Source organism: Gallus gallus, chromosome 1, assembly GCF_016699485.2.
Source record: "Gallus gallus isolate bGalGal1 chromosome 1, bGalGal1.mat.broiler.GRCg7b, whole genome shotgun sequence".
NCBI classification, from domain to species: Eukaryota; Metazoa; Chordata; class Aves; order Galliformes; family Phasianidae; genus Gallus; species Gallus gallus.
In genome coordinates this window covers 185,663,685-185,689,224 of record NC_052532.1, presented here as the reverse complement: position 1 = coordinate 185,689,224, position 25,540 = coordinate 185,663,685, and the positions used below count along the sequence as shown (strand labels likewise).

At 44.0% G+C, this 25,540-nt stretch overlaps 3 protein-coding genes across 5 annotated transcripts in view; 2 read left to right on the top strand and 1 right to left on the bottom strand.

The window, feature by feature from the left end:
• Nucleotides 1-26: 26 nt before the first annotated feature.
• C11orf54 (C11orf54 homolog) lies at nt 27-9,421 on the top strand. 3 transcript variants are annotated; one of them, XM_040700391.2, is made up of 10 exons: nt 48-145; nt 1,131-1,204; nt 2,081-2,204; nt 3,405-3,503; nt 4,396-4,469; nt 5,243-5,344; nt 5,574-5,750; nt 6,469-6,618; nt 7,206-7,322; nt 9,025-9,421. In XM_040700391.2, the coding sequence occupies exons 3-10, from the start codon at nt 2,147-2,149 to the stop codon at nt 9,196-9,198; spliced, it is 951 nt and encodes a 316-aa protein (XP_040556325.1). In that variant the 5' UTR covers nt 48-145; nt 1,131-1,204; nt 2,081-2,146; the 3' UTR covers nt 9,199-9,421. The 3 variants fall into 3 exon arrangements, with proteins under 3 accessions (NP_001264206.2, XP_040556325.1, XP_046798071.1); NM_001277277.2 differs by lacking the exon at nt 1,131-1,204 and having other exon boundaries at nt 27-145; XM_046942115.1 differs by lacking the exons at nt 1,131-1,204; nt 5,574-5,750.
• Nucleotides 9,422-9,714: 293 nt separating this feature from the next.
• On the top strand, nt 9,715-23,695 carry MED17 (mediator complex subunit 17). Its single transcript, NM_001006280.2, has 12 exons — nt 9,715-9,963; nt 10,965-11,131; nt 11,616-11,835; nt 13,208-13,344; nt 13,452-13,536; nt 14,051-14,203; nt 14,923-15,053; nt 15,718-15,902; nt 16,276-16,413; nt 17,858-17,975; nt 19,191-19,350; nt 22,345-23,695. Exons 1-12 carry the CDS (start codon nt 9,732-9,734, stop codon nt 22,548-22,550), a joined length of 1,932 nt encoding a protein of 643 aa, NP_001006280.2. The 5' UTR covers nt 9,715-9,731; the 3' UTR covers nt 22,551-23,695.
• VSTM5 (V-set and transmembrane domain containing 5) overlaps nt 18,770-25,540 on the bottom strand; it is a 12,335-nt gene continuing 5,564 nt past the window's right edge. Inside the window, exon 5 of the mRNA XM_015280481.4 lies at nt 18,770-22,629. The gene's annotated coding sequence lies outside the window, so the exon portion shown is untranslated. The remainder of the gene's footprint in view (nt 22,630-25,540) is intronic.

Genomic DNA, 25,540 nt, shown 5'->3' with positions numbered 1-25,540 from the left:
GAGGCGGGGCGCGCCGTGAGGAGAGCGGGGAGAGGCGGGGCGGGATCGGGGCGGTCCTGTGCGCTGTAACCCGAAGCGGGCGCAGTTGCTGGGCTTTCCCTGCCGTTCCCGCTCGCTGTGGGATTCCGGAGAGTTATTCTTGCAGGTTTGGCGCCGGGGCTGTTTTTACCCTCATTTACGTGGCCCGATTTTCTCCTTCTCGCACCCGCACTGAGGTCGGCGGCACGTTGGCGCCGTCCCTCGCGGTGCGGGGCTGCCGGCTGCGCTCTGCTCCGCGGCTCGGGCTGTGCTCTCCGCCCGCAGCCTTCCCCGCCGCTGCCGTGGCTTCCCGCCTCTTCCCGGCTGAGGATCGCGGCCGCAGCAGACACGTCCCCCGGCCTTTTGCTTTCCTCGGTGTTATCGCTGATCTTGCTGGCTGCTATCTCCAGGTTTCCCCTGATACTTCCTCCCCCTCCACCCCCACGCGTTTTTATCCAGCTGTTAACTTCTGCTTTCCGTTTTCTGCCCTTTCGCGCCTGGAAAAGAAAAGCTGAAACGTCTTCCCGTGTTTGTCGTCGCTGTGCCATCCCGGACCTCTTACATATGTGCCTTTCCCGTTCGCGTTGGTCACCCAGCAGCGCTCCCCTGAGAGCCTTCTGCACCAACGCCGCTGTGGAGCTCCGCTACCACCGATCTGAGCCACCCGTGCTGTGCAGCGCTCCTCTCCCTCCCACAGCACACAAACTCCGCTGCAGGCGCTGTCCTCACGCTGCTCTCCCTGCGCCGCTTCCCTCCCGCTTGCTTCCAGGCCGGCCGCCGTGGAGCAGTCGGGCGCTTATGGTACGCTGAGCTTCTGGCGGTCTGTGGTGAGCTGGCTGTGCTTTTGCTCCTTTACGCAGCAGGCGATGGTCGGGGTGTTGAATCGGAGCCTACCTGGCTGAACTGCTTCCAAGTCTTGTCTCTGCCCTCTGCACAACGCCGGGTCTGTTTCAGGATGTTTTCAGCTGGTGTCTCAAGGAGCCCAGCATCCTTCTGGACTCGATTCACAGCAACGGTGCTGGAGCTGTTCTCTCTCTGACTCAATTACTCCCTTTCTTATCTCAGTGCGCTCTTAAAAGTCCTGTGCTCTGACTCAGTCCATCCCACAACAGGCACCACATCCAGCCCGTTTCCTTTTCCTTTGATCAGAGAAGGGAGAATCACCCGTGGAGGTGGATAAGCCCAAGTAAGATGGAGATCACTCTACACAGATAGCTTTCTTTCTTTCTCTACTGCTTACTCCAGGAGGGTCTTTTTTCCTTTTGAGAGGAATGTCGTTAGGTTTTTTGCTTTTTCTCCCGAGGCCTGAGACCTGTTTTGTGCAGCAGGCATGTGGCTAAGGAGTTAATGATTGCTGGGGCTGGTTTATAGGTAGCATGTAACCAGCTGCTTGTGCCCACAGCTGGTGGTTCGCCCTCATAGCTGATTATGAAGTTGCACTGCTGACTGAAATATAGCTCATCTCTAAAGAAACTCCAACATTTCTGTTCTGAACAAAGCTTTTTGTTAGGGGCTCTGTACTGATATTGAGCCCAATGCTGTAGAACTTGCTGCTGGCTTTTTTTTTTTGCTTTGAGACACGCTACCAGCTTCTTCCCCTTTGGAAAGGAAAACACGTGCCCATAAGAAATTGGGAGCCAAGGTTGAAAGTCCATAGTAGCCAATGCTGGATAAGTAAACGTTAAGGTAGCAAAGACACAGTGAGGCAATTGCTGTGCTTAGAAAAGCCTGGCTTTCTTCCAAAGCAGTGCGACTTTGGGCTTATGAAGGACAGATAACTGACCTGTCCCTCAAATTAGATTCAGCATATTACATATTTTGTCTGCACTGAGTTGGGAGTTTGAGGACTGGTATATGTAATGCTCTGAACCAGCTGCAGAGCTGGTAGGCACACCTTCTTCCAAAGCACATTAGAAAACATTAATCTTGAAGCTGTCAGTTTTCCCCTCAATGGTATTAAACAATTCTACTGTTGTCTATGTATTCTTGTGTGAATTTGACAGATAAATTGCGTATTGAAAACAGCTTGTTTTAATCCCTAACCCATTATCCTTGTTGACAGATCAGTCACTTCTGCAGTGTGTTACACTGTAATTTCTAACCTGAAGAAATCAGAACCAAAGGGGCAATGGCAAAGGTCGAAAAGTTTGCTTTTCATGTTCCAAGCCTGGAGGAGCTTGCTGGAGGTAAGTCATGTAACCCTTCATAAACTGCAGATATGTTTTTCAAACTTCCCTCAGTGCTCCCAGCAAATCCCTTGTACAGCTAATGCATGCAGAATGTTCGTGCTGTTGGCCTGCTGGGACATAAAGAAAAGCCCTGTTTTCCTATACACTGATACTTCTTTGAAGCAAAGGAAGACTCCCCCTTCAAAGCCCCAGGTGACATTTGAGCACGTGAGCAAGCTCTCAGAGTTGTTAATCTGCTCCATCCGTAGCTCTGTATAAGGGTTGTGAAAGTTTGACGATCACAGGTTGGGGTTAATTACACAATTGGGATCACCTGTTCTCCTCTGCCTGCAGTATTTCTTTTGGAACTGCTCAGAACACACCTTGCAAGATGTAGTATTGCCTTCTTCCTTGAGCTCAGCTGGCTCCTCTGCTGGTGACTGAGTTAGAATCAGACTGTGGGGAATGACTTATTTTTCTTTCCAAAGTCTTCACAAAATGCACTTAAAGCTTCTTGTTAAGCACTGAACTTGTTTAAGTTAGAATCATCCCCGTCGTTGAGGTGCTTAGGCAGGTTATGTGCCTAAAAATGCTGATATGAATCAAAAGAAAAAGTTCAGATTTGGGACTGCTCATCAGCTCTGTTCACTATTTGCCCTGTATTGCCAGTGGCACTTGTCAGAATGTCCTCTCATGGACAGAAACACGGCAGTGCATATGCTACAAGAGCAGGCGTTTCCAAGCAGCAGTCAGGTTACAATTAGACAAAGGCAGTTTACTTCATGTATTTTAAAAGTCATCATCACCTCAGCTGAAACTTACTACTTCTTCTCATGTAATACTTGAGCATGATCATAAGTGTCTGACCTTGTGGAAAAAAAACAAAACAAAACAAACACTGCCAAATGTAGTTTAAGGTTGTCCATGTTACTTCACAGGTGCTGTTCTTAAGTAAAAAGCTTTGTGAAATTCCTAATCAGTGTGGTAACCAGCAATGCTCTGAACAAGTTCTTGCCATTCTCTAAAGCTCTGGCTCAAGAAATGGTGCACCTGCAGGCACTAACACTTAAGTCAATAAGAGTTTCTTAGGGTATCTGTGTATTCTTTGAAGTATCTTGCTGAAGTGAAGGCTAGGCACACATTTGTTAGTGGTTTGGCAACCTCTCAGTAGTTTTTTCCTTGCTAATAACTTTGCCTTTACTTATTTTTTAATTATAGTTTTGCAGAAAGGACTTAAAGAGAACTTTGCTGATGCCCAAGTCTCTGTTGTAGACTGTCCTGATCTGACTCAGGAGCCTTTCAATTTTCCTGCTAAAGGTAACCTGGTGCTCTTGACTTCTGCAGATCTCTCTAAAGCTACTAACAGAGTTCAGGTTGTTTTTCAGGTAAAGAATTTGCATGAAAGGAAAGCCACATTTTATTCCTGCATTTGCTAGGTGATGAATGAACAAGCACAAATAATCCAAGCAGTTGTTCTCCTTTTTTTTTCTTAACTTATGTCTGCAATTCTCACTTATTTCATACACTTCAATTAGTGTGCTCAGAAGGTTTTGACATGGAGTTACCTTCCAGCTGGATGAATGTTTTAGATCCATGACAATCACTATCTGAACCTAAGGAGCTGTGCTTCCATTTGTTTTAAATTCCTGCCATCCATATGTTATAAGTTAAACTCTCTTATTTTGTGTGGGGTTCACAGTCTTTGACATCAGCTGTCTGGAAGGCGGGTACCTCATCTGTGCTACTCATGACTTCCCTCTATCATCAGTGTAGTGCAAGAAGCACCTTCAGAAGGTGTTTCATACCCAGTGCATGCCCAAAGTCATACCAGGTACGTGCCCAAATAAATGGGATGACTCGGGCATCCAACACTGCGGAAACTTCCCTAGTGGGGTCTCCCAATGGGAGTGTCAACTGTGTGGTGAGAGCATCTTACTGGGGAAACAGCAAATGGCAGTTGTTGCCCACAGTAAATTTGTTTTGTGTTGATTTTATAAGTTGACTAGCATTAAATTCCTCTGCTGTGAACCGTTTTATGGCTTACAGTCCTTACGTTTCTTAATAGTGCAACATCTTATCTAAGCATGCTAGAGAAGTAGTGATCTCCAGGTGTGTTTGAGGAACCTGTTCTTTGGTGCGTTAGGCTGCATGCTGATCTAAGATTGTCAGGGAAAACACTGTACCAAGCTAACTGGCTGTATTCTTCCAGGAATCTGTGGAAAGCCTAGAATAGCAGATGTGGGAGGTGTTCCATACCTCATACCACTTGCACAGAAAGAAAAAGTGAGTTGTTGGTTTGTTTTTTTTTTTCCTGTATCTATGGGGTTTAAATTCATTCGTTAATAGAAAAGCAGTATCTTGTTGAAATAAAATCAAAACCCAGGACTAACAGATACTGTATGACTACACTTGTGGAAGAGTTTTCCATGTCTTTTAAGGTTGATTCTGATGTATACGTCAGGAAGTCTTATACATCTTAGCAAAAACATCATATACTGGCTGATGGTTCATCTACGCTTGCCCACAAATACTGGACAATATTGAAAGTACATGATCTGTGACAGGAGCCACGGAAGGAACTCGAGGAGCTTGACTGCACGTTTATAAATGGCTTGTTGTATGTCAGTGATTTCAAGTCATGCTTCTTGGTAACAATTGGCTGTATCTGTGTTTTCAAGTCAACTGTAGATTGACATTTCTGTCCATTTCCAAGGATATCATGCCTCCTTTCTGACACCCAGCCCCATCTGTCTTGTTTGTTGTGTTTTTTATTTTATGCAAATATAATTTTCAATAAAAACAGTAGTTCAGTTTTTGGGTAGAATGGCAGGGGGACGTACACACAGACCTTCCCTTTCAGAAAAACAGGTAGGGATGTATCCATTCTATTACTATCAAATATTGTATTGTTTAGATGTGGGTGCTGTGTTCATCCTAACTATCTGAAATACTAATGAGAGTGTTGTGAATGCACCCAGGGGTTACAGTGACAATTTGAGAATGACTACCCCAAACCAGAGCACCACACCACAATCAGACCTCTATCTCTTTTGCAGGTTTATGATCTAAATACTGTTGCAAAAGACATAGAGCTTCCTGGAGCTTTCATTCTTGGAGCTGGGGCTGCTTCATCTAGAGTTCTTGGCGTAAATGCTGAGGTCAGTAGCTATAAATGTGATGGTTCTCAATGATTTAATTGAAGTATCAAAGTAGTAGAGTGGTATCATGCTCGATGTTTCCTACTTACAACAAAGTGATCATTTAATAAACACTTTTCATGCCAAAAGCTCATAAACCACATAGTCCGAAGCTTAAACTGCATATATGTTAGTTACACTCATTATACCGACTCTTACTTAGTGATTTGTTACATGTTCTTTGTCTCAGCTTATCCCTGTTGTGCAAACTAAGAATGAAAAAAAGCCTGCTATAAATGGGAGCTACGTTGCTCAGATAAATCCTGCAGATAAAGGATGCCTGCTCGAAAAGTATAGCAATAAATACTCAGACTGTGAATTTGGGCTGTTGGCCAACCTTTATGCCAGCGAGGGCCAACCTGGTAAGGTGCGTACTTGGATCAAAGGTGACTTCTCTTGTAGAACCTTTTGGCTGATGGGAAATTCATCTTTCAGTATTCTTAAATCACATTGCTGTGATTATAGTAAAAGAGCAATTCCACGAAAGAAATATCCAAATGTGAGAAGCCATGGCTGATGAATGAGTAGAATTGCTGGATACAGAGAGATGTGTAAAATGTTGAGGAATAAGTAATAGTTTAGTAAAACTTTTCCCTCATAAATCATTCATTCAAACCCAGTCCAGACATGCAGTGACTTAGGGTTATTGTTATACAATGTTTGACTTGTGCACAGAAACCATTTACAAAATCTTAGGGTTTTTCTTTGTAGAAGCTTTACCCTCAACACAGCTGGCACAAAGCAGTGCTGGCAGAGCAGCCAAAAACCAGATTATTGCATGGAAACTGAGCAGTCTTCTCTTTCCAAGAAATTATAACAGAGCTGAAGCCAGCCAGTGGATGGAAGGGAGTTAACCTATACAATTGTTTTATGTGTGAGTAACTGACTCGGTACCCTTCACAGGCAAAGCTAGTGTTGAACAGAAAGTCAGAAACAAAGTTAGATCCAGCACTGGAAGGATGTGGAGCAGCAGTTCTGGGGGAAACTCATGCTTTGAAAAACTAATCTTGGGTTATAAGCTTTTACAGACCTTTGCAGACTGTTGCTGTAGGAGACAGCAGTGCTGAAATCACTTTATCCTCCAGGTTGTTGAAGTGAAAGCCAATGGAAGAACTGGGGAGCTTAACTTTGTGTCTTGTCTAAGACAAATTTTAGAGAAACACTATGGAGAAAAGCCAGTTGGGATGGGTGGTACGTTTATCATTCAGAAGGGAAAAGCAAAAATTCACATTATGGTAAGTTACTCTCAATTCATATAACTTTTTTTTACCATTCTGAAAGCAGAATTAGAAATCAAGGTATAATTTCTTACTGTCTTGACTTTTTTTTTTGTATTAAATTTGTGTAAACTCCGAGGATAAGCATCGTATTAAAGTAAGAAGCAAATACTACAAAACTGATGTAACAAAACTAATGGTGCTGTCACTTGACCTTACTTCTTCGATCTTTTCTTCTAAAATCCATGGGCAACTAGAGAAGGAATTGTATGACGGTTGTAAAGTGAAAGAAAATAAAATACAGTAACTGAGGTGATGTCTACAGACAGCAAAAACCATTTATTTTGTAAAAAACAATTGAGCTTCTAAAATACCAGGAGGAAAATCATCACTTCAGCAGTTGTCCCACTGGGTATCTGCGATGAAAGAAGCGATATTCTGGTCACTTCCATTTCTGGCAGAAACAGAGTAATGGGCTCCTAGAAGGCAAGAACAAACTTGAACAGAATAGTGAGGAGGAGGAAGGTGAAGGAAAGTTGCTAGACAGAAGAAATGCCTTGGTGTAAGTATCTTTATCTTACTTGAAGCTTTTGCTTTTACTGTAGCCTCCAGAATTTTCTGCCTGCCCTCTGAACACTGATGAGGATGTGAATAACTGGCTCAAATTCTTTGAAATGAAGGCTCCACTGATTTGTCAGCCAGTAATCGTTTCAAGAGATCCAGTGAGTCTTCTCCACCTTTCTAAGTATAAACTGAGTCATTTTGTAATGAGTTTTGTCTTGGATGTGATTTTCCCTTTGAGAACAGGAGTGCGTATATACTGTCTTAAAAGCTTTCAGAGGGAGTGTGATAAAATACAAGCTTCTCCTTCCTGTCATTGGTTTCAATTGAGCTCGGCCAACCAATTCTGGAATGTCGTGAGTGCTCATAGTGGATTTACGTGAGTGGATTTACTGTTACAATTGCAATGTGCAGGTGTTTGCATCCCAAACCTATCAGCACTGTTTGCATTCACAGCTGGCCACAACAGGAAGAATGTGAAGAGCATGGGAGCTTGGTCAGTCACGTGCTCATGTTGTTCACTTTCAGAGGGAACTGTCTTGGACAATGCTGTGTCAAAGTGTCTGCAGCATGAGTCTCAATTGCAGACGCAAATTAAAGCCTGCAAATCCTCATGCTGAAAAGATATTTAGCATCTTTCACAAGCACTGAAATCAACAGCGAACGATTCAAGGTTCAAAAGCCATTAAGATGTTCACCTTTAGGAAGACTTTGTTCAAAAGTAATCAGGAAACCATACATAAAAATGACTGTTTCATAAGTAACAATGCAGTCATAAATGAGAATTAGAAAAATAATTTTCCAGAGTTAAATGAAACATGCTGTGGGCTTGGATGCTCTCAGTGGTGAGATGTTGTGTCTTGGCAACTTTGGGTTGTGTACATCTTCCCAGAATCTGTTGAACATTACTTGGAAAACAGCTGTAGGCAGCTGATCTGCTCAGAACCAACATGACTTGTGTGGTGGATGCAGCTGGGTTATTCTATCTGTATCCTCTGATAGCTCGACAGCATTCAGCAGAGGCTGTTTTTGGAAATACCTGAGTATCTCCATTACATTAGAGACACTAGTGGAAAATGGTTTTAATCAGTGAATGAATTGTTCAGTTTCGTAGAATCAGAGAATGGTTTGGGTTGGAGGGAACCTTAAAGATGATCCAGTTCCCAACCCCCTGCTGTGGGCAGGGTTACCACCCCCTCCATCAGACTTCTTAGGGCCCCATCCATCCTGGCCTTGAGCACCTCCAGGGATGGAGCGCCCACAGCTCCCTGGGCAGCTGTGTCAGGGCCGCACCCCACTGAGGTCTCCCCACAGCCTTCCCTTCTCCAAGCTGAACAACCTCAGTGCCCTCAGCCTTTCTTCATGGGAATCTTCTCTGGGATTCACTGCAAAGGGGTTCTACTTTCCAGTATGGCTTCCTTCCTCACTCTTGCCCAGGGAGGTGGTACAGTCACCATCCCTGGAGGTGTTCAAGAAACGTTTAGATGTGGCACTGAAGGACGTGGTATGGTGGGGATGGGTCAGTGGTTGGGTGAGAGGATCTTAGAGGCCTCTTCCAGCCTTGCTGATGCTGTATTTCTAGTCTACATTTCATTGCTGTGATCGCTTGATTGAACCCCAACTTAAACAAAGGAAAGCTCTGAGAGATTAACACCACAAGCTGAGCTCTGACAGGGTTTCTCAGTTCTTCTCTCTACACTGTGCTGTGGTACACATTCACACAGCTCCTCTTCCTTGTTCTCAGCAGCTGCTCATCCATCCTGCACGTTTTCAGTGCTTAACGGCTGTAGCCCTCTTTGCGCTCAGCGCAAACACAAACTAGAGAGACCCTGCACGTACTGAGGGGCCTTTCTCTGCCCGCAGGGCTTCGACCTGCGCCTGGAGCACACGCACTGCTTCAGCCAGCACGGGGAGGGCGGCCATTACCACACCGACACCACGCCGGACGCCGTGCAGTACCGCGCCTATTTGGTGCCCGCGGAGCTGCTCTTCCGCATCGACCGGCCCAAGGAGACCCACAGCGTGGGGCGGGACTGAGCCGCCCGCAGGAGGGATGCCGAGTTTTGTCTTTTTGAGCGAAAATGCTGATTTTTTTTCTATCTCTTTTAATTACGCGCGGCGATCAAAGCCAAGAGCAAACGCACCAGCAATGAACTGCCAACTTTTCACGTCTGTTCGAGAGAGAAAATCGGGGCTGTAACTGAAGGGCTTATGGCTGAATTTGAGCCGTAATTTTCATTAAACCATTACTAATGCTGTACTTTTTTCACTGTTTGGTGGCTTTTCCTGCGCGATCGTTGCTGGTGATGTGGAACTAGACGTGATTTTGCCTTTAGAATGCAGAACAAGCCCACTTCTAACTAAGAACAACGCTGGCAAAGAAAACGCCCGCAGCGCGCTTGGAGTCGCGCCTGACGGCTGAGAGCGGCTGCCGGCGCGCGCTCCCGCCGCCGCGCTGAGCGCGTTCCCGCGAAGCCGGCCCCGCCCGAGCGCCGCTTCCGGAAACAGCCGAGCGCGCTCGGCTCGCGGCTCCGCCCGGCACCCGTAGGAGGCGAGGAGGGCGCGCCAAGATGGCGGGCGTGCCGGCGGTGCGCATCAGCATCGAGTCGGCGTGCGAGAAACAGGTGCAGGAGGTGGGGCTGGATGGCAGCGAGACCTACCTGCAGCCCCTCTCCATGTCCCAGAACCTGGCGCGCCTGGCGCAGCGCATCGACTTCAGCCAGGGCTCCGGCTCCGAGGAGGACGAGCCGGGCTCGGCGGGCCGCGCCTGGGCCGAACCGAGCGAGGCGGAGGATGAGGAAGGTGAGGGGCGGCCGGGCCGGTGGTGCGGCTGCCGGAGGCCTTCTGGGCGGAGGTGGGCGGCCTGCAGCCCCCGGCGCTGCTCTGTGCGTCTCAGGTCTGCACCTGCGACATGGCAGACCTTGCTATCAGTGCAAGCTGGGGGGCATGAGAATAGAGCACAGCCTGTTGGGCTGGAAAGGGCTCGGGGGGCACTGGTGGATGGCAAACTAGACGTGAGCCAGCAGTGTGTCCTAGCAGGCCAGAGAGCCAACCGTATCCTGAGCTGCAGCCACAGCAGCACAGCCAGCAGGGTGAGGGAGGTGATCCTGCCCCTCTGCTCTGTGCTGGTGAGGCCTCACCTGGAGCACTGTGTCCAATGTGGAGTCCTCAGTACAGCAGAGAGATGGAGCTCTTGGAGCACATCCAGAGGAGGGCCACAGAAATGGTCCCAGGGATGGAACATCTCTCCTACAAGGACAGGCTGAGAGAGCTGCGGCTGTTCAGCCTGGAGAAGAGAAGGCTGCAGGGAGACCCGAGAGCGGCCTTTCAGTATCTAAAGGGGGACTGTAAGAAAGAGAGGGGCAGGCTCTTAAGCCGGGTCTGTTTCGACAGGACAAGGGGAAATGGTTTCAAACTAAAAGTGAAATTCAGACTGGATATAAGAAAGAAGTTTTTTTTTACAATAAGGATGGCGAGGCACTGGAACAGATTGTCCAGGGAGGTGGAGATGTTTCTGGAGACCTTCAAGGTCAGGTTGGACAGGGCTCTGAGCAATGTGTTGTAGCTATAGGGGTCCCTGTTCGTCTCACGGCAGTTGGACTAGATGACCTTCAAAGGTCCCTTCCAAGTCAAACGATTCTAAAATGCTGCTGACAGAAGCCTAGAAAATACCTTGGTAAAAGGGAGATAAGATAAATCCATGTACCACATTGTTTTGTGCATTTGTGACAGGTTTGTAAAAAGATAGGGTGTAAGACTCATTCTCAAAACATACATTGTGTCTGTATTTGTTTTGTTGTCAGGGTTGGTGAAGTTTCAGCCGTCCCTCTGGCCTTGGGACTCAGTGAGAAACAACTTAAGAAGTGCCCTGACTGAAATGTGTGTGCTGTATGATGTCCTCAGCATCGTTAAGGATAAAAAGTTCATGACTCTGGATCCAGTGGTGCAGGATCCTCCTCCTCCCAAGCAGGTACATTGCAGCTCAGGCATCTCCCGTGTGTTCGTACTGAAGGTTTTGTTACACTGAGGCTTTTTTGTGTGAGTGATAAATACAAAATCTGGTAGCATTCCACATGGTGCCTTTGTGCTGTGCTGCATGGGTGAGTGGGAGGGCTCAGAGCAGGAGAGGATGCTGAGCTCAGAGGCTTCTTGTAGTTTCAGAGGCTTCTTGGAGTCTAAGTGCTTCTTGTGGCCATATAATACTGATGTGAAAGTAATTCTAAATAGGCAACTCAGCATCCAGCAAAAGCTCCTCACAGTCAGTGCAGTGTCAGAAGCTGAAACATCGTTGATTCTGTGGAGCGCTGCTCAGCAACAGCTAAAACAATGGTGTATTATTAACATTATTTCTCTCCCAAAGCCAAAACACAGCATCATACCAGACACTGTTAAGAAAATCAGCTCTGTCCCAGCAGAAACCATGACGGGTTTGTTGGGTTTTATTTTCCTCCTAGAATCCTCAGTTTCTACAGCTGATTTCAAAAAAGAAGTCATTAGCAGGTGCAGCTCAGATCCTGCTAAAAGGAGCAGAAAGATTATCCAAATCAGTTGCAGAAAACCAGGAAAATAAGCGACAAAGAGACTTCAACTCAGAACTACTAAGACTGAGACAACACTGGAAGCTGAGAAAAGTGGGAGACAAAATTCTTGGTGATCTGAGCTACAGAAGTGCAGGTATGCGGTTGGGTGTTTTGCTTTTTCCCAGAAATGAATATTTAGATTTTATAAAGAGTGTTGTAAGCTGGAAAAAACAGATGGGAGTACCTTTAATAACACATTAATTATAAGACAGAATTGTAAGAGGATAATTGTTTTATTATCAGGGAAAATATCCCACCATCCTTAACCTAGAAAGTGATTTTAAAGGCAAGAAGAGTTTTAGTAAAGATTGCTTTACAGAACAATTTTGTATTGGCTGAGAAGTGATCTGCTGGCAAGCAGGCCTTGTAGACAAAAGATGTGTGAAGCATTTCTTAAAATTGAGGAGTATCTTTTATTTTTCTCTGAACACAGATTCATTATTTCTATTGTAACTTCTGAGAATATACATTATTATACACGTTGTGTTTGAATTATAAGAATACATTATTATATGAATTCCATTACTGTCTCTGAGGTGTAGGTATAAAGCAGGCATTTAAACTGATTATTTAGAGCACCTGTCATAGTAGTGAAGGTGGAGAAAGAGATTTAGAGCTGTTCATCTTTTGTTAATGATTAAGCTGTAGCTATGACTCTCCTTGAGTCTCAACAAGGCTATATGGCAGGTGCTGCTCTTGGGTCACATCAAACTGCAGCAATACAGCCACGGGGAAGACTGTCTGGGAAGCTGCTTGGCAGAAAAGGACCCGGGATGTTGGCTAGAAGGCAGCTGAATGTGAGCCAGCAGTGAGCCTAGGTGGCCAAAAAGGCCTGTGGCATTCTGGCCTGTATCAGAAATAGAGCAGCCAGCAGGGCTAGGGAAAGGATAGGATCGTCCCCTTCCATGCAGTACTGGTGAGACCACATCTTGAGTATTGGGTTTAGTTTTGGGCCCTTCACTACAAGAAGGACATGGAGCTGATCAGCCCTGTACAGAGAAGAGTAACGAAGCTGGAGGGAGTAGAAAATGAGAATTATGAGGAGTGGCTGAGGGAGGTGGGCTTGTGTAGCCTGGAGAATGGAAGGTTGGGGGGAAACCTCAGCGCTCCCTACAACTACCTGGAAGGAGGTTACAGCAAGGAGAGTGTTGGTCTCTTTGCTCAGGTGACAAGCAGTAGGGTGCAAGGAAATGGTCTCCAGTTGTGTCAGGAGAAATTAGATTGGATACTGGGAAGAGTTTCTTCATGGAGAGAGTAGTTTAAGGTTGGAAAGGGCTGCCCAGGGAGGTGGTGGTGTCCATACATCTGTTATATATCTTCAGCTGGGGACGTGTACCAAGGGACATGGTTTAGTGATGGGACTTGGTAGATCAGATTGATGGCTGGACTTGATGATCTTGAAGATTTTTTCCAACCTGGATGATCTTAGGGTTCTACTATATGTGTCTTTGTTCTTCTTTGATTAGGTTCCCTTTTCCTTCATCATGGCACATTTGAGGTTATCAAGAACACTGACATTGACCTGGATAAAAAGATACCCGAGGATTACTGTCCTTTGGATGTTCAAATCCCAAGTGATTTAGAGGGATCAGCGTATATAAAGGTTTGCCAGAAACTTTAATAGAATAGCATGGATTTTATGCTATTTGCATGCTTGCAACAAAGAATAAACTTCAGATAACCTTTTCTTTTTTTTCTTTTCACACATAGGTTTCTATTCAGAAACAAGCTCCAGACATTGGTGACCTTGGGACAGTCAATCTCTTTAAAAGACCCATGCCAAAATCGAAACCAGGTATGTTATTTTCTGGGCATGTTCTCACAAAATAGATTTGTGGGTGATGTTTAATTTGAAAATTCTCACATAAAGCTTTAAAGAAAAATGGATAAGAATATTCTTATTTAAACTAAGTAAATTCTGAGAAATACTCAATTTGTAGGAGAACTATAGAATCACAGAATGGCCTGGGTTGAAAAGGACCACAATGATCATCGAGTTTCAACCCCCCTGCTATGTGCAGGGTCACCAACCAGCAGACCAGGCTGCCCAGAGCCACATCCAGCCTGGCTTTGAATGCCTCCAGGGATGGGGTATCCACAGCCTCCTTGGGCAACCTGTTCCAGTGCGTCACCACCCTCTGTGTGGAAAAACATCCTCCTAATATCCAACCTAAACCTCCCCTCAGTTTAAAACCCTTAATACCACCTTACTACTCTAGCAGTGACATTCAGGCAACTACTGCAGAATATCTGGTATCTGAACAGAAAGGCAACTTCTCTTTTCTGAAGACATGAATTTATATTTTCAGGTACTCCACACTGGCAGACAAAGCTGGAGACTGCACAGAATGTTCTCCTGTGTAAAGAAATCTTTGCCCAGCTGTCACGAGAAGCTGTTCAAATTAAATCACAAATTCCTCACATTGTTGTGAAAAATCAGATCATCTCTCAGCCTTTCCCAGGTAGGATGACTTGCCTAAATACAGACTGTAATTATGTTTTATGTGACTTTTTTTTTTCTTTAAGAAACAAAGCAATAACTGTTAACCTTGCTTTTCAAAGGTTTTGAAAAACAGAATTTCCCAAAATTTTACTTGCTAATTATAGTAAAATACAACTCAGACACTTTATTTTCTAATTTACTCATATTTTATTACACAGACTGGGTTTTCCTTTGTCAGCAATACTTAACAATGTTTTGTCAACTGTAATGATAGATACACATTTTGGAGCTTTGCATAAATCATTGCTTCATGTAGGTGAAACTTCAGAGGTGAGTTAATGGCTTATTTGTAGAACCAAGGGTGGTACTCTTCAATAGGGTCAGTCAGAGAAGATGGAGATGGGTCAGAGCTGCTGAATTCATACAAGGGATACACAACTACTTATGAAGAAACCTTTTTCTTTTTTTTTCCCCATGTGTGTGAGTTTGAGTTATAGAAATAGGTATGAAATGAATCTGTTGAGGTAGCAGTTGGCCTGCCAGCACTTCAGTGAGCATTGTTACCTGCTGTTGCTGCTGTGTTCTCCACCGTTTGATTTCTACATTCCCTTCTCTTTGAGATAGTGAATGTTGGTTGTAAAGCTCATGTCTGTATAAGGTGAAGAATAAGTTCTCAACAGCCTGCTTGGAAACTGTGTCCTTATTGTTTAATCATCTTTTAAAACCTGCTTTGCACAGGTTTGCAGTTGTCCATTTCTCTGTGTCACTCTTCCAATGACAAAAAATCACAGAAGTCTGCTTCGGAAAAGCAGAATCCCGAGGATCATCTCTATGTTCTGGAACATAATTTGCATCAGCTTATCAGAGAGGTAATGCATTCATGATCCAGTACTGGGGCTTTGTTTGGCTTTTGTTCAGACTTGCGTGCACCGATGCGCTGCTGTAATAACAGATGGCCACTAGAGGTCAGTAAATCTCTGTCCATTTCTGTGAAGCGATCTGCTGGTCTGGTTTACTACGGGTTGGTGTCTATGGAGTTGTAGCTGTGCTTTCATGGAACACTAGTTCTGCACCTAACCTTAAGCCTGGCTGCTTACCTGGGATAAGCCATGCAGGGATTTCTTCAGCCCAGCTCATCAGTTTCGCTTTTCTACCTCTGTGTGTAATTAGTGTTTGTCAGGTACTTAATGAATTGAGTACTGATTTGGACTACCATGAGAAAAGAACAATAAATGTCCGCAGTAACTTTGCTTCGCTTTAAATCTGATTATTGCTTCAGTGCTTCAGATTGCCATACAATTGAATGGGAAGATGTAGGGAAGTAGGAAGGGAGCACATCTCTACCTGAACAGAGAAAGTGCAGGTGTGTAAACAGTTGTGAAAGCATGTTCCAGACAGTGTTCCTATGCACAGGACGTGTGAAGTCACGCGGTACAGTTTTAAGACTTGATGTGAAGCAGCGTATTGGAGTATGCATATTAAATCTTGCAGTTGTGTTATTTGGTCACTTTCTCTTTTAACAATTGTTTGCAGTGTCACAAGCAAACTTTGAGCTCCGTAGTGATGCCACATCCAGCAAGTGCCCCTTTTGGCCATAAGAGAATGAGGCTAGCAGGACCACAGGCTTTTGATAAAAACGAAATCAGTTCTTTGCAGACAAACGAAGGACTTTTGGAAAAGATCATAAAACAGGCAAAGCACATCTTTCTGAGGCGCAGGTGGGTCACGAGCTGTGTGATGGAATGTGTCATGGAAAACAGGATTCTTTCCAGTGTTCAATTTCTACTTCTTTGACTGTTTAAGTACTAAGAAGAAGAACAACATATGATCACACAATACTTGTCTAGAGAGAGGTCTGTGACAGCTGTGATGGAGGCTGCTGATAGTTATCCTTTTTAATGTTCTTTGCTGTACAGTTGATACTGAGTAATACTGTGTCAATACTTCTGCAGAATATATGTGAAATATACACAGTAAATGGCCATACTTAATTTGCAGCTAGAATTGGGAAGTACACTGGCTCATTTCCTTTAAAGAAGATAACAGCACAAATTAGCAATATTTTGAGTGGAATGTGTCTTTTTCCTCTAGAACTGCTCGAACCATTGACAGTCTGGCAAGTCGTATTGAGGATCCTCAGATTCAGGCCCACTGGTCAAATATAAATGATGTTTATGAATCCAGTGTTAAAGTTCTAATAACTTCTCAAGGATATGAACAGATATGCAAGTAAGTATGAAAACACCTGCATCTTTGTATTTGTAAACTGACATTGCAGTAGCACAGCATATACAATGGTGTGTTGCAGTTGTCATAGGATCATAGAATGGCCTGGGTTGAAAAGGACCACAATGATCATGTAGTTTCAACCCCCAATTTTAGATTTGCTGTAAAACAGAAAGCTGGGAGTCTGCTTTTTTGTGTACAACTGTTGTATTTTTGATTGGTGGGAATGAACAGCTACCTCCACACCCACTTTACAGTACATTTAATGAAGAAACTTAGTAAGTAGTTAACTAGCACGGTTTCCTTCAAGGAAAGATTCAAAGCAGAAAGTTAGGAGGTGCAGTATGGAGATAGCTGAATGTAGAGTATTTCTGTACGTGCTGGTCTCTAAGCTTCCAATCTGGGCATGGAGAGCTAGTTAGCACTCAGCCCTAGCTTGGTTACAGAGGCACTGAAATATGAAGCTCGTGTATTTTATGCTATTACTGTATTGTCATTGAAATATGAGACTTCATGCAGTGGAAACGAATGCCTACGTGCTGACCAACAGTGCGTTAACTAATAGGTACAGGTGGGTGAGCTGGTTGTCTTAGCACCCTTTTGCCATTTTGAGCAGTCCTCTTTGGCTGTGTCCACACTGTGGAGCACACTGCGGGCACTGGTGCAGTTTGTAGTCTCGCTTCCAGAATATATAGAATTATAGAATCACAGAATGGCCTGGGTTGAAAAGGACCACAATGATCATTGAGTTTCAACCCCCCTGCTATGTGCAGGGTCGCCAACCACCAGACCAGGCTGCCCAGAGCCACATCCAGCCTGGCCTTGAATGCCTCCAGGGATGGGGCATCCACAGCCTCCTTGGGCAACCTGTTCCAGTGTGTCACCACCCTCTGTGTGAAAAACTTCTTCCTAATATCCAACCTAAACCTCCTCTGTCTCAGTTTAAAACCATTCTCCCTGTCCTATCACTGTCCACTCTTGTAAACAGTTGTTCTCCCTCCTGTTTATATTCTCCCTTCAAGTACTGGAAGGCCACAATGAGGTCTCCCTGGAGCCTTCTCTTCTCCAAGCTAAACAATCCCAGTTCCCTCAACCTTTCTTTATAGGAGAGGTGCTGTGGCCCTCTGGCCCTTAGTAAGTTTTCCCCTGGCACAATGGCAGGGAGGGAGCTGTGAGGCTCCTCAGGAGGCTCCCTGACTTGACAAGCAGTGGACCAGCTGTGGGAACGTGCCATGGAATACATTTGTCGTGCAGTATAGAGGGGGATGTTGTGGTGAGTGATGTAATTGAGATGTTTGAAGTTGTTATTGTGTTCCACGGGCTTTGCACTATCCTTATCTCAAAGTTCTTATCGATTAATTGGAAGAATTCTGTGTTCTTAGAACAAGCTTCCTATTTTCTGAGGTGTTATAATCCATTTCAATAAATGTATATCTTGTCTTCAAAGGTCCATTCAGCTACAACTCAACATCGGAGTTGAACAAATCAGAGTAGTGCATAGAGATGGAAGAGTTATTACCCTGTCTCATCAAGAGCAAGAACTGCAGGATTTCCTTTTATCTCAGGTATACTCATACACTTTGTTCTTCCTTTTCTTCTAGTATTTTGGGGAGCAGAAGTGAGAATCTCACCTTTACCTATGTAGAAAACATTAGAGAACTTGAAATGAAGTTACTGCCAATGGAAAGGTGGATGACTGGATTTTCCAGTGTGTTTGTATAGTGAATTTAGCAACTGCTACTAAAATGTAATACCAGGTCAGTAGCAGCAATCAGTTTTTTGCCCTTCCATTAAAAATACTACTGGTGTTGATAATCGTTATCAGAGCAGTAGCTTTTTTGCTGACTTCAGAACAAGGCAGTGAGAGCAGCCTACAAGGCATTCGATATATTAAACTTACTGTAACCAAATCCAATCTAGAGGTCTTAATGAGCCCACAATTACTGTCATTTCAGCGCTGTGTTGTTAATGATTGCTTTGCAGCAACCATTATTAAATCAGCTGATATTTGAACTGAGGCGTGTTAATTGCGTGCAGCAAGCTGCTGGTTCTGTTCAGAAGTGACAGTCTCCCTAATACACATTGTAAATAGTGAAAATACAGGTCTTTAATAACAGTGCTTGGCCTGTTGCAGTTGCATCAAACTGCACAACACAAAGAAAACAAGTTGAAACAGATTCTGCTGATGGTATCTCTTCACGAAGACGTGTTTTTAGACTTCTTCAGAGAACTGCTAGCAGTGCGGGGTTATTCTTTGTAACGAGTGTTGCATTTTGATGTGGAAAAACATTCTCTTCTAAACTTGTAAGTTGTTGAAGTTCAAAGCTAAAGCCTTTGAGTGTTAATGGAGATAATCATGTGCCAGAGAACCTCAGCCTTTATTTGAGTTTGCAGTGTTAAGACATATTTGCAAAAGTATTTTAGATATTTTACAGCAAAGATCTCTATCCAAGAAAAGGTATTTTAAAATCCTTTTCGTAACAGTTGGGTTATTTTCTTGTTAACTGAAAGCAGTACTTAAAAAAGTCACCTGGCTGCGTAGTGTACTTGATACAGTGGTTGCCTCTGCCTACAAAGCTACACTGACATATATAACATGTTTAAAAAAACACCAATAAACAAACCCCAAAACAACCACCACCAAAAGAACAAAAACAGACAAAGAAAAGGAACCCAAACAACAACAGAAAACACAAAAAATCCCCCACAGTCGTCATTCCTCTGCATTTCATTTTGTGGTGTGCAAATACTGATAAGATGAACCTCGTGTCACCTTTCAGATGTCGCAGCACCAAGTCCATGCAGTTCAGCAGCTTGCAAAAGTTATGGGATGGCACGTGCTGAGCTTCAGTAATCACGTTGGCCTGGGGCCGGTGGAGAGTATTGGCAATGCATCTGCAATAACTGTAGCATCACCAAATGGAGACTATGCCATTTCAGGTAATACTTTCTATTTCAAATGTGTACAGAATTCTTAAGTTCTAAAGAGTTTTTAAGTTTTCCTCTGAAATCAGTCTCCAGCATTTTATAGAACAATGACAACCTATAGCAAAACGTTCTAGAAGCAATCTCTTGTGTATGGAATTGGCACCTAAAGAGAATGAGTACTTTGCCAAGTAGCCATTTAATTATTAAACTAGGTTTGACTTAGACAAGCATGAAAATAGTTCTTAGAACTGGCATAGAAAAAATAGATTGCACAAACAATTGTGATCTTGAGAGAAGGGAATAAGGCAAACAAGAGGATCACAACCATGGGCTTAAGGAGCACAGAGTTCTCTGCAGGGATCTGCTTGGATGAATCACCGGGGCTGCTGTTCTATGGAGTGACAGAGGGGTCCAGAAGAGCTCACCTGTTTCAGGTCAAGAATAATCACTTGCATGTGCATGAGGTTGTGCAGAGGTGACAGAAGATCTGCATGGATGAACAGGGAGTTCGTGATTCGACTCAGATGGAAAAAGCCACAAAAGATAGGAGTAGGTGACCTCAGAGTATGATAGAGATACTGCCCAAGAATTCAGGGATGGGAATAGGAAAGCTAAAGTACATCTGGGATTGAATTTGGTGAAGGACATACAGAGCAACAAGAAGAGCTTCAGTCAATGTCAGCAGCAAAAGAAAGCCTAGGGAAAGCCTGGGCCTGCTGCCAAGTGGGGACATGACCTGGTAGCTCAGGACATGGAGAAGGCTAGGGTACCTGATGCCTTCTTTCCTTCGGTCTTAAGACTGACCTTCAGAAATCCCACATCCCTGTGACATGGATCACAGACTTAACTTAACCCTCCTTACTGAGGTTAGATGATGATTCTGTGAATCTAGAACAAAGAATGATGTAGGATGTGTCTGAGCACTGAGGGACCTGGTTAATGTCACTGTAAATCCACTCTAGATGATCCATTGAAGGTCGTGTTGATCAGGAGAGATTCCTGAAGACTGAAAGAAGGCCTGTGTCATATATTAAAGAAGAAGAATAGGAAACTACAATCTGGTCAGCCTCACTGCAGTTACTAAGAAGATGAGAGAGTTAAAAAAAAAAAAAAACAACACAGCCGTTTCCAAACATATTAAGGACATGAGGATTGGAAGTAGCTGACATCAATTTGTGAAGGAGAAATTACGCTCAATCAGCCCAAAAGCTTTTTACAGTGAGATAACTAATTCAGTAAGTGAGGGGAGAACAATGGATGTTTTATATTTTAGCAGGGTTTTTGAGACTGTATGCCAACATCGTCCTTGATTGACAGAGTGATGGAGTAGAAGCTAGGCTGGCTGAAATGCCAGGCTTAAAGGGTTGTGATACTCAGCCACAAAATCCAGCTGGATGCCACAAGTGTGGTGTACCCCAGAGTTCAGTACTGGGACCACGGCTGCTTAGAGCAACTGGATGTTGGGGCAGGTTTGCTGGTGATACAAAAATGAGAAGTAGTTGATGGTGATAATGCGTGTGCAGCCATTATAAGAGACTTGAACACATTGAGAACTGGGCTGGCAGGATCCTCAAGGGTGTTCAGTAAAGGGCAGTGCTAAGTCCCGCACTTATCAAGCCCAGACACCAGCAAGCTGCCACTGAGTGCCAGAATATGCCCTTGTGACAAAGGCCAGCAGTTTCCTGTACTGCATCACACAGAGCCTTGCCAGCAGGTCAAAGGAAGAGATCTTTCCCTTCTGCTTAGCACTGATAAGGCCACAGCTGGAGTCCTGTGTCCTGTGCTGAGTTCTCCAGTACAGGAGAGGCATGGACTTGCTGGAGTGATCCCAACAAACAGCCACAAAGACCATTAAGGGACTGGAGCACCTCTTCTGTGAGGAAGAGCTGAGGGAGTTCGGACTGTTCAGCCTGGAGAAGAGGAGGCTGAGGGGTGACATCATTAATGTCCATAAATACCTGAAGGGAGAGTGCAGTGAGAATGAAGCCAGGCTCTTTTCAGTGGCACCCAGCCATGGTCACAAACTGATATAAGGAAATTTCATTTAATCATAATAGGCTCTTTCACTGTGAGCATGGTCAGACCCAGGTTGCCTGAAGAGGCTGTGGAGCCTCCATCTTTGGAAATACTCAAAACCTGACTGGATGTTGTTTTGAACAACCTGCTCTTGAAGGCCTTGCTTTGTGCCATCTGGTTGGACTAGATGAAGGTGCCTTTCCCCCTCATCTCTTCTACATTTTGAAGTTTACCTTTCGTAGGCAAAGAACTGGCAGCTGAGGTGGCTTCTGGATCCACATGTGTTAGTTTTGGTTGGTGCATAAGGTGTGTGTCCACCTATGCTTCCCAGATCTGAAATGGTCATACAGCAGTTTTGATCCACTCTACAAGTGTAGTGTTTGGGAAGGGTGAGTGTTACCTCTGTAAGCAAATAATGAGCCCACCACCACCAAAAGAGAAAGAAATAAAAACACCAAGGAAACACAAGCAAAAAACCTGTCACCTAGACATAGAGAATACCACCCTCTCTCCACCAGCCTTGCAGTTTGATGATAACAGCAGTCCTGACTTCATTCCTCTCCATGTGAGAGATATCCAATAGAAATAAATATTTAATGGATGCAGCTCATGAGAATTAAAATGTACTTCTTGGAATAGAATGCTAGGGATCTCATTAGAGCCACCCAAGAACTTGATGAGATTAAGGCTATTTTTCCTTGCAGTTCACGTGTAAGGTGTATTCTCTGGATTGTTTGTCAAGTGTTTCTTTGGTTTGCTTTAGCAAAGAGCAGTGCCAGCATAAAAACTGTAGAGAAAAATGTAAAACCAGTGAGAACAAATCAAAAGAAGCAGCTTTTACAACATAAACATCCGTAAGGCAATTTGTCACTTGTTTTCAGCATGTGTGGAATTGACTAAACAATAATGCGTTGCATACGTGAGGGAGGATATTTAACATGAGGAACTTCTAATGTGTAAAAATACTCATACAATCTTTGTTCATCACAGTACGTAATGGTCCTGAAAGTGGCAGCAAAGTTATGGTTCAGTTTCCACGGAGTCAGTGCAAAGATCTCCCCAAAGGCGACGTGCTGCAGGACAACAAATGGAACCATCTTCGAGGGCCCTTCAAGGAAGTCCAGTGGAATAAAATGGAAGGGCGCAACTTCGTGTATAAGATGGAGCTGCTCATGGCAGCCCTGACTCCATGCTGATAATCTCTCAGTCTCTTCGTGGGGACATTGAGTCACTGCTGTGCTGCCTGTGCAACGAAGGGTAATGCAGCCTGTGGGGCTACACAAGAAAACAAAACCAAATTTATTTCCTGTACAGACACATCTGTTGTAGGGTTTATAATAAAGCATTAGCAATGAGGTGTAGAATACAGCTTTTTCAACGAGTTCCTTCCAGCTGTACCTTTGCAGGCTGCTCTACCTCCACCAACGTACCCGAGTGACTAATGTATTTTTCTTTATAAATTGAAATCCAGGAGTCCTTTGCTGTATGAAAGGTGCTGCTCAAAATGGCACCCTTTCCTTCCCAGCCTCTGCTTTCTCTGAATGGTTTTTTTAGAAATGTTTCTGAGAAAAGAAAATTCTGAGATTTAAGCTGTGCAACTGATAAACCTTTCGGTGGTTTCTATCAGAGGAAAGTACCATTGCTTAAATTTCAAGTAACAGGTCTTCAGTGCACGATGTCCTTGGCTTGGGGTTGATGGAATACCTCTGCGCTACACTGATGTGGCTGTGGGTCACCCACTGAATTTCTTGTGGAGAGGCACAGTAGTGTTGAGAGTGTAATAAAGTCGCAGCTTGTGGTGTGGCTGTAGGTGACTTTATGCAGTATACGTTACTTTGCCTGCAATTTCTGTTGTTTGCAAGCACATAGAGGAAATGATCTTCACCTATGTGTAAAATTCTACTGCCAGTTTGCATTTTTGTGTAACTTTTCGTGTAAATTCATGTCTAGAAAGAACAGACTGGGAACAGAGGAAGAGCAGGTACCTCATGCAGTAAGCCTTGGATCTCCATAGTCATCGTGTCCTTTTTTTTCTGCCCTGGCATTCAGAAAAATGATAGTGTTCTCTTAGAGGTCAGCTCCCTTGAAGTCTTAAAGAGGTAATTTTGTTTGTTTCTCTTTCTTTGTTGTAATTATAGCTGCCTTGATGTTTCTACTAAAGTTTTGCCCAGTTTTCCTTTTGTTTAGCCATTAATGACAAAAGGTCTTTTTGAAGCTGGTCTGTGTAAGCTGGTTAAGACTTTCATCCATATTGTGTTACAAGGTGTGTATGTACATACATATATAGAAGAGAACTTTTTGCACATAGAACGTGCTTGAATTAAACCATTGTACTTCTGTAGTGCCAGTTGTTATTTTGCTATGTTCTTGAGCAATATGGAATAGCTATTAGAAATACCTATTAAGCAACTGCTTGTGGCAAGCTGCTGTTCGGTGTGTATCCAAAGCAGCTATTATACTGTGTTGAAATTTTCCATTGTAGAACATACTGTTAATTCAGTTCCTTGAAGTTCTTACTTCTGTGCAACTGGACTGTGTGAGAGAAAGGCATTTCTCATAAGGTGTCTTAGATAATTCATGAAATTGAAAAAATAATAGTTGAAAATAGCACATAGGTCTCTTGATCATCTTGAGGTGGGTGAATCTTACGCAACAGCTGTGATGCCTGTTCCCATACTGCTTGGCTAGCAGGTGGGGTTTTGCTCCTTACTGAACAGTTGGTGGCAGTGCAGCTCCCAGCCTGATGCACGTTGTGCACCTGACTGCAGAGAAGCAGTTTTGACTCTTGGCAGCACAACAAATCTTGCTCAAAACTGGATGTACGTATGAAACTTAAATTGATCTGTATGCTTCACTGTTTTCAACCTAAACTGACAAGTCTGCATGGAGCAGTGGCCTTTTTGTCAAAGAAGCACTTCATTACCAAATAATCACTTTGGAGCTATTAAGTTGTCACGTTTGCAGGATTTGTTTCCTTCTGGGGAAAAAAAGAAGGATGCAGTTTATCTTGTTTCAGAAGTGTAAGCACGTTACGAGCACAGAAAGTTGTTTAGACTTGCAGGCTTAGCTGTTAGTAAAAAAAACCAACGCCATGTGGTTAGGAGCCTGCAGAGTGCCTTTTAAAAGAGGAATCCGTGGGTATTCAGTACTGATGGAAAACAGGCTGATATGACCTCTAAATTGAGAGACAAACTTGGAGCTCTTAGCAGTATATCTTTAAACACGAGATGGATACCTTAATAGAGGACTTACACCTTTATACTTGACTACCAAAGCAATCTTGTGAACTTGGACATCTCTTTAATTACAGTTTAAATGCAAAATGCATTAATTTCTTTGATCACTTGGAATCTTCTAAATATTGGCTTTTGCTGCAGTTTTGCACGCAGTTTTGCACGCAGTTTATAAGTGGAATATGAATTGCTATTAATTTCTAATCTTACACTTTTTTAACAGCTTGCAGTAATTCTTCAGCCACCCCCTGTGTAGCACTGGACTGCCACAGGCATCTTATCTTCACATTCTTTATATCCAGTGTTGCAGTACGTAATGCATATTGACAAATACTGCTTTCACGGAATGAGGATATTTTGTTACTGTACCTGGGAACATTTTAAAATTCAGACAAAGTTTTTCAGCAAGGAGTTGTCTATGAGAAAAGCAGTGTGTAGTCTGATTACTGCATGTTGTCACTGAATATTCTTTGAATCCCCCCTTCTTCCTCTAGGTTATTGCTACCTAAAAGCATCAGTAACCAAGGCTGGGTAGCTGTTGCTGCTGTATCTTTCACCAAGCTGAGAGCTCAGACTGTGAATCATGGAATCGTAGAATGGCTTGGGTTGGAAGGGACCTCAAGGATCATGAAGCTCCAACCCCCCTGCTGCAGGCAGGGCCACCAACCTCCACGTTTAATACTAGACCAGGCTGCCCAGGGCCCCATTCAATCTGGCCTCAAACACCTCCAGGGAAGGAGCATCCACAGCCTCTCTGGGCAGCCCATTCCAGCACCTCACCGCTCTCCTTGTAAAGGACTTCCCCCTGATATCCAACCTGAATCTTCCCTCCTTCAACTTAAAACCATTTCCCCTTGTCCTGCTGTTATCTACCCTTTCAAAGAGTTGACTCCCTTCCTGTTCGTAGGCTCTCTTGAGGTACTAAAAGGCTGCAATGAGGTCACCCCACAGCC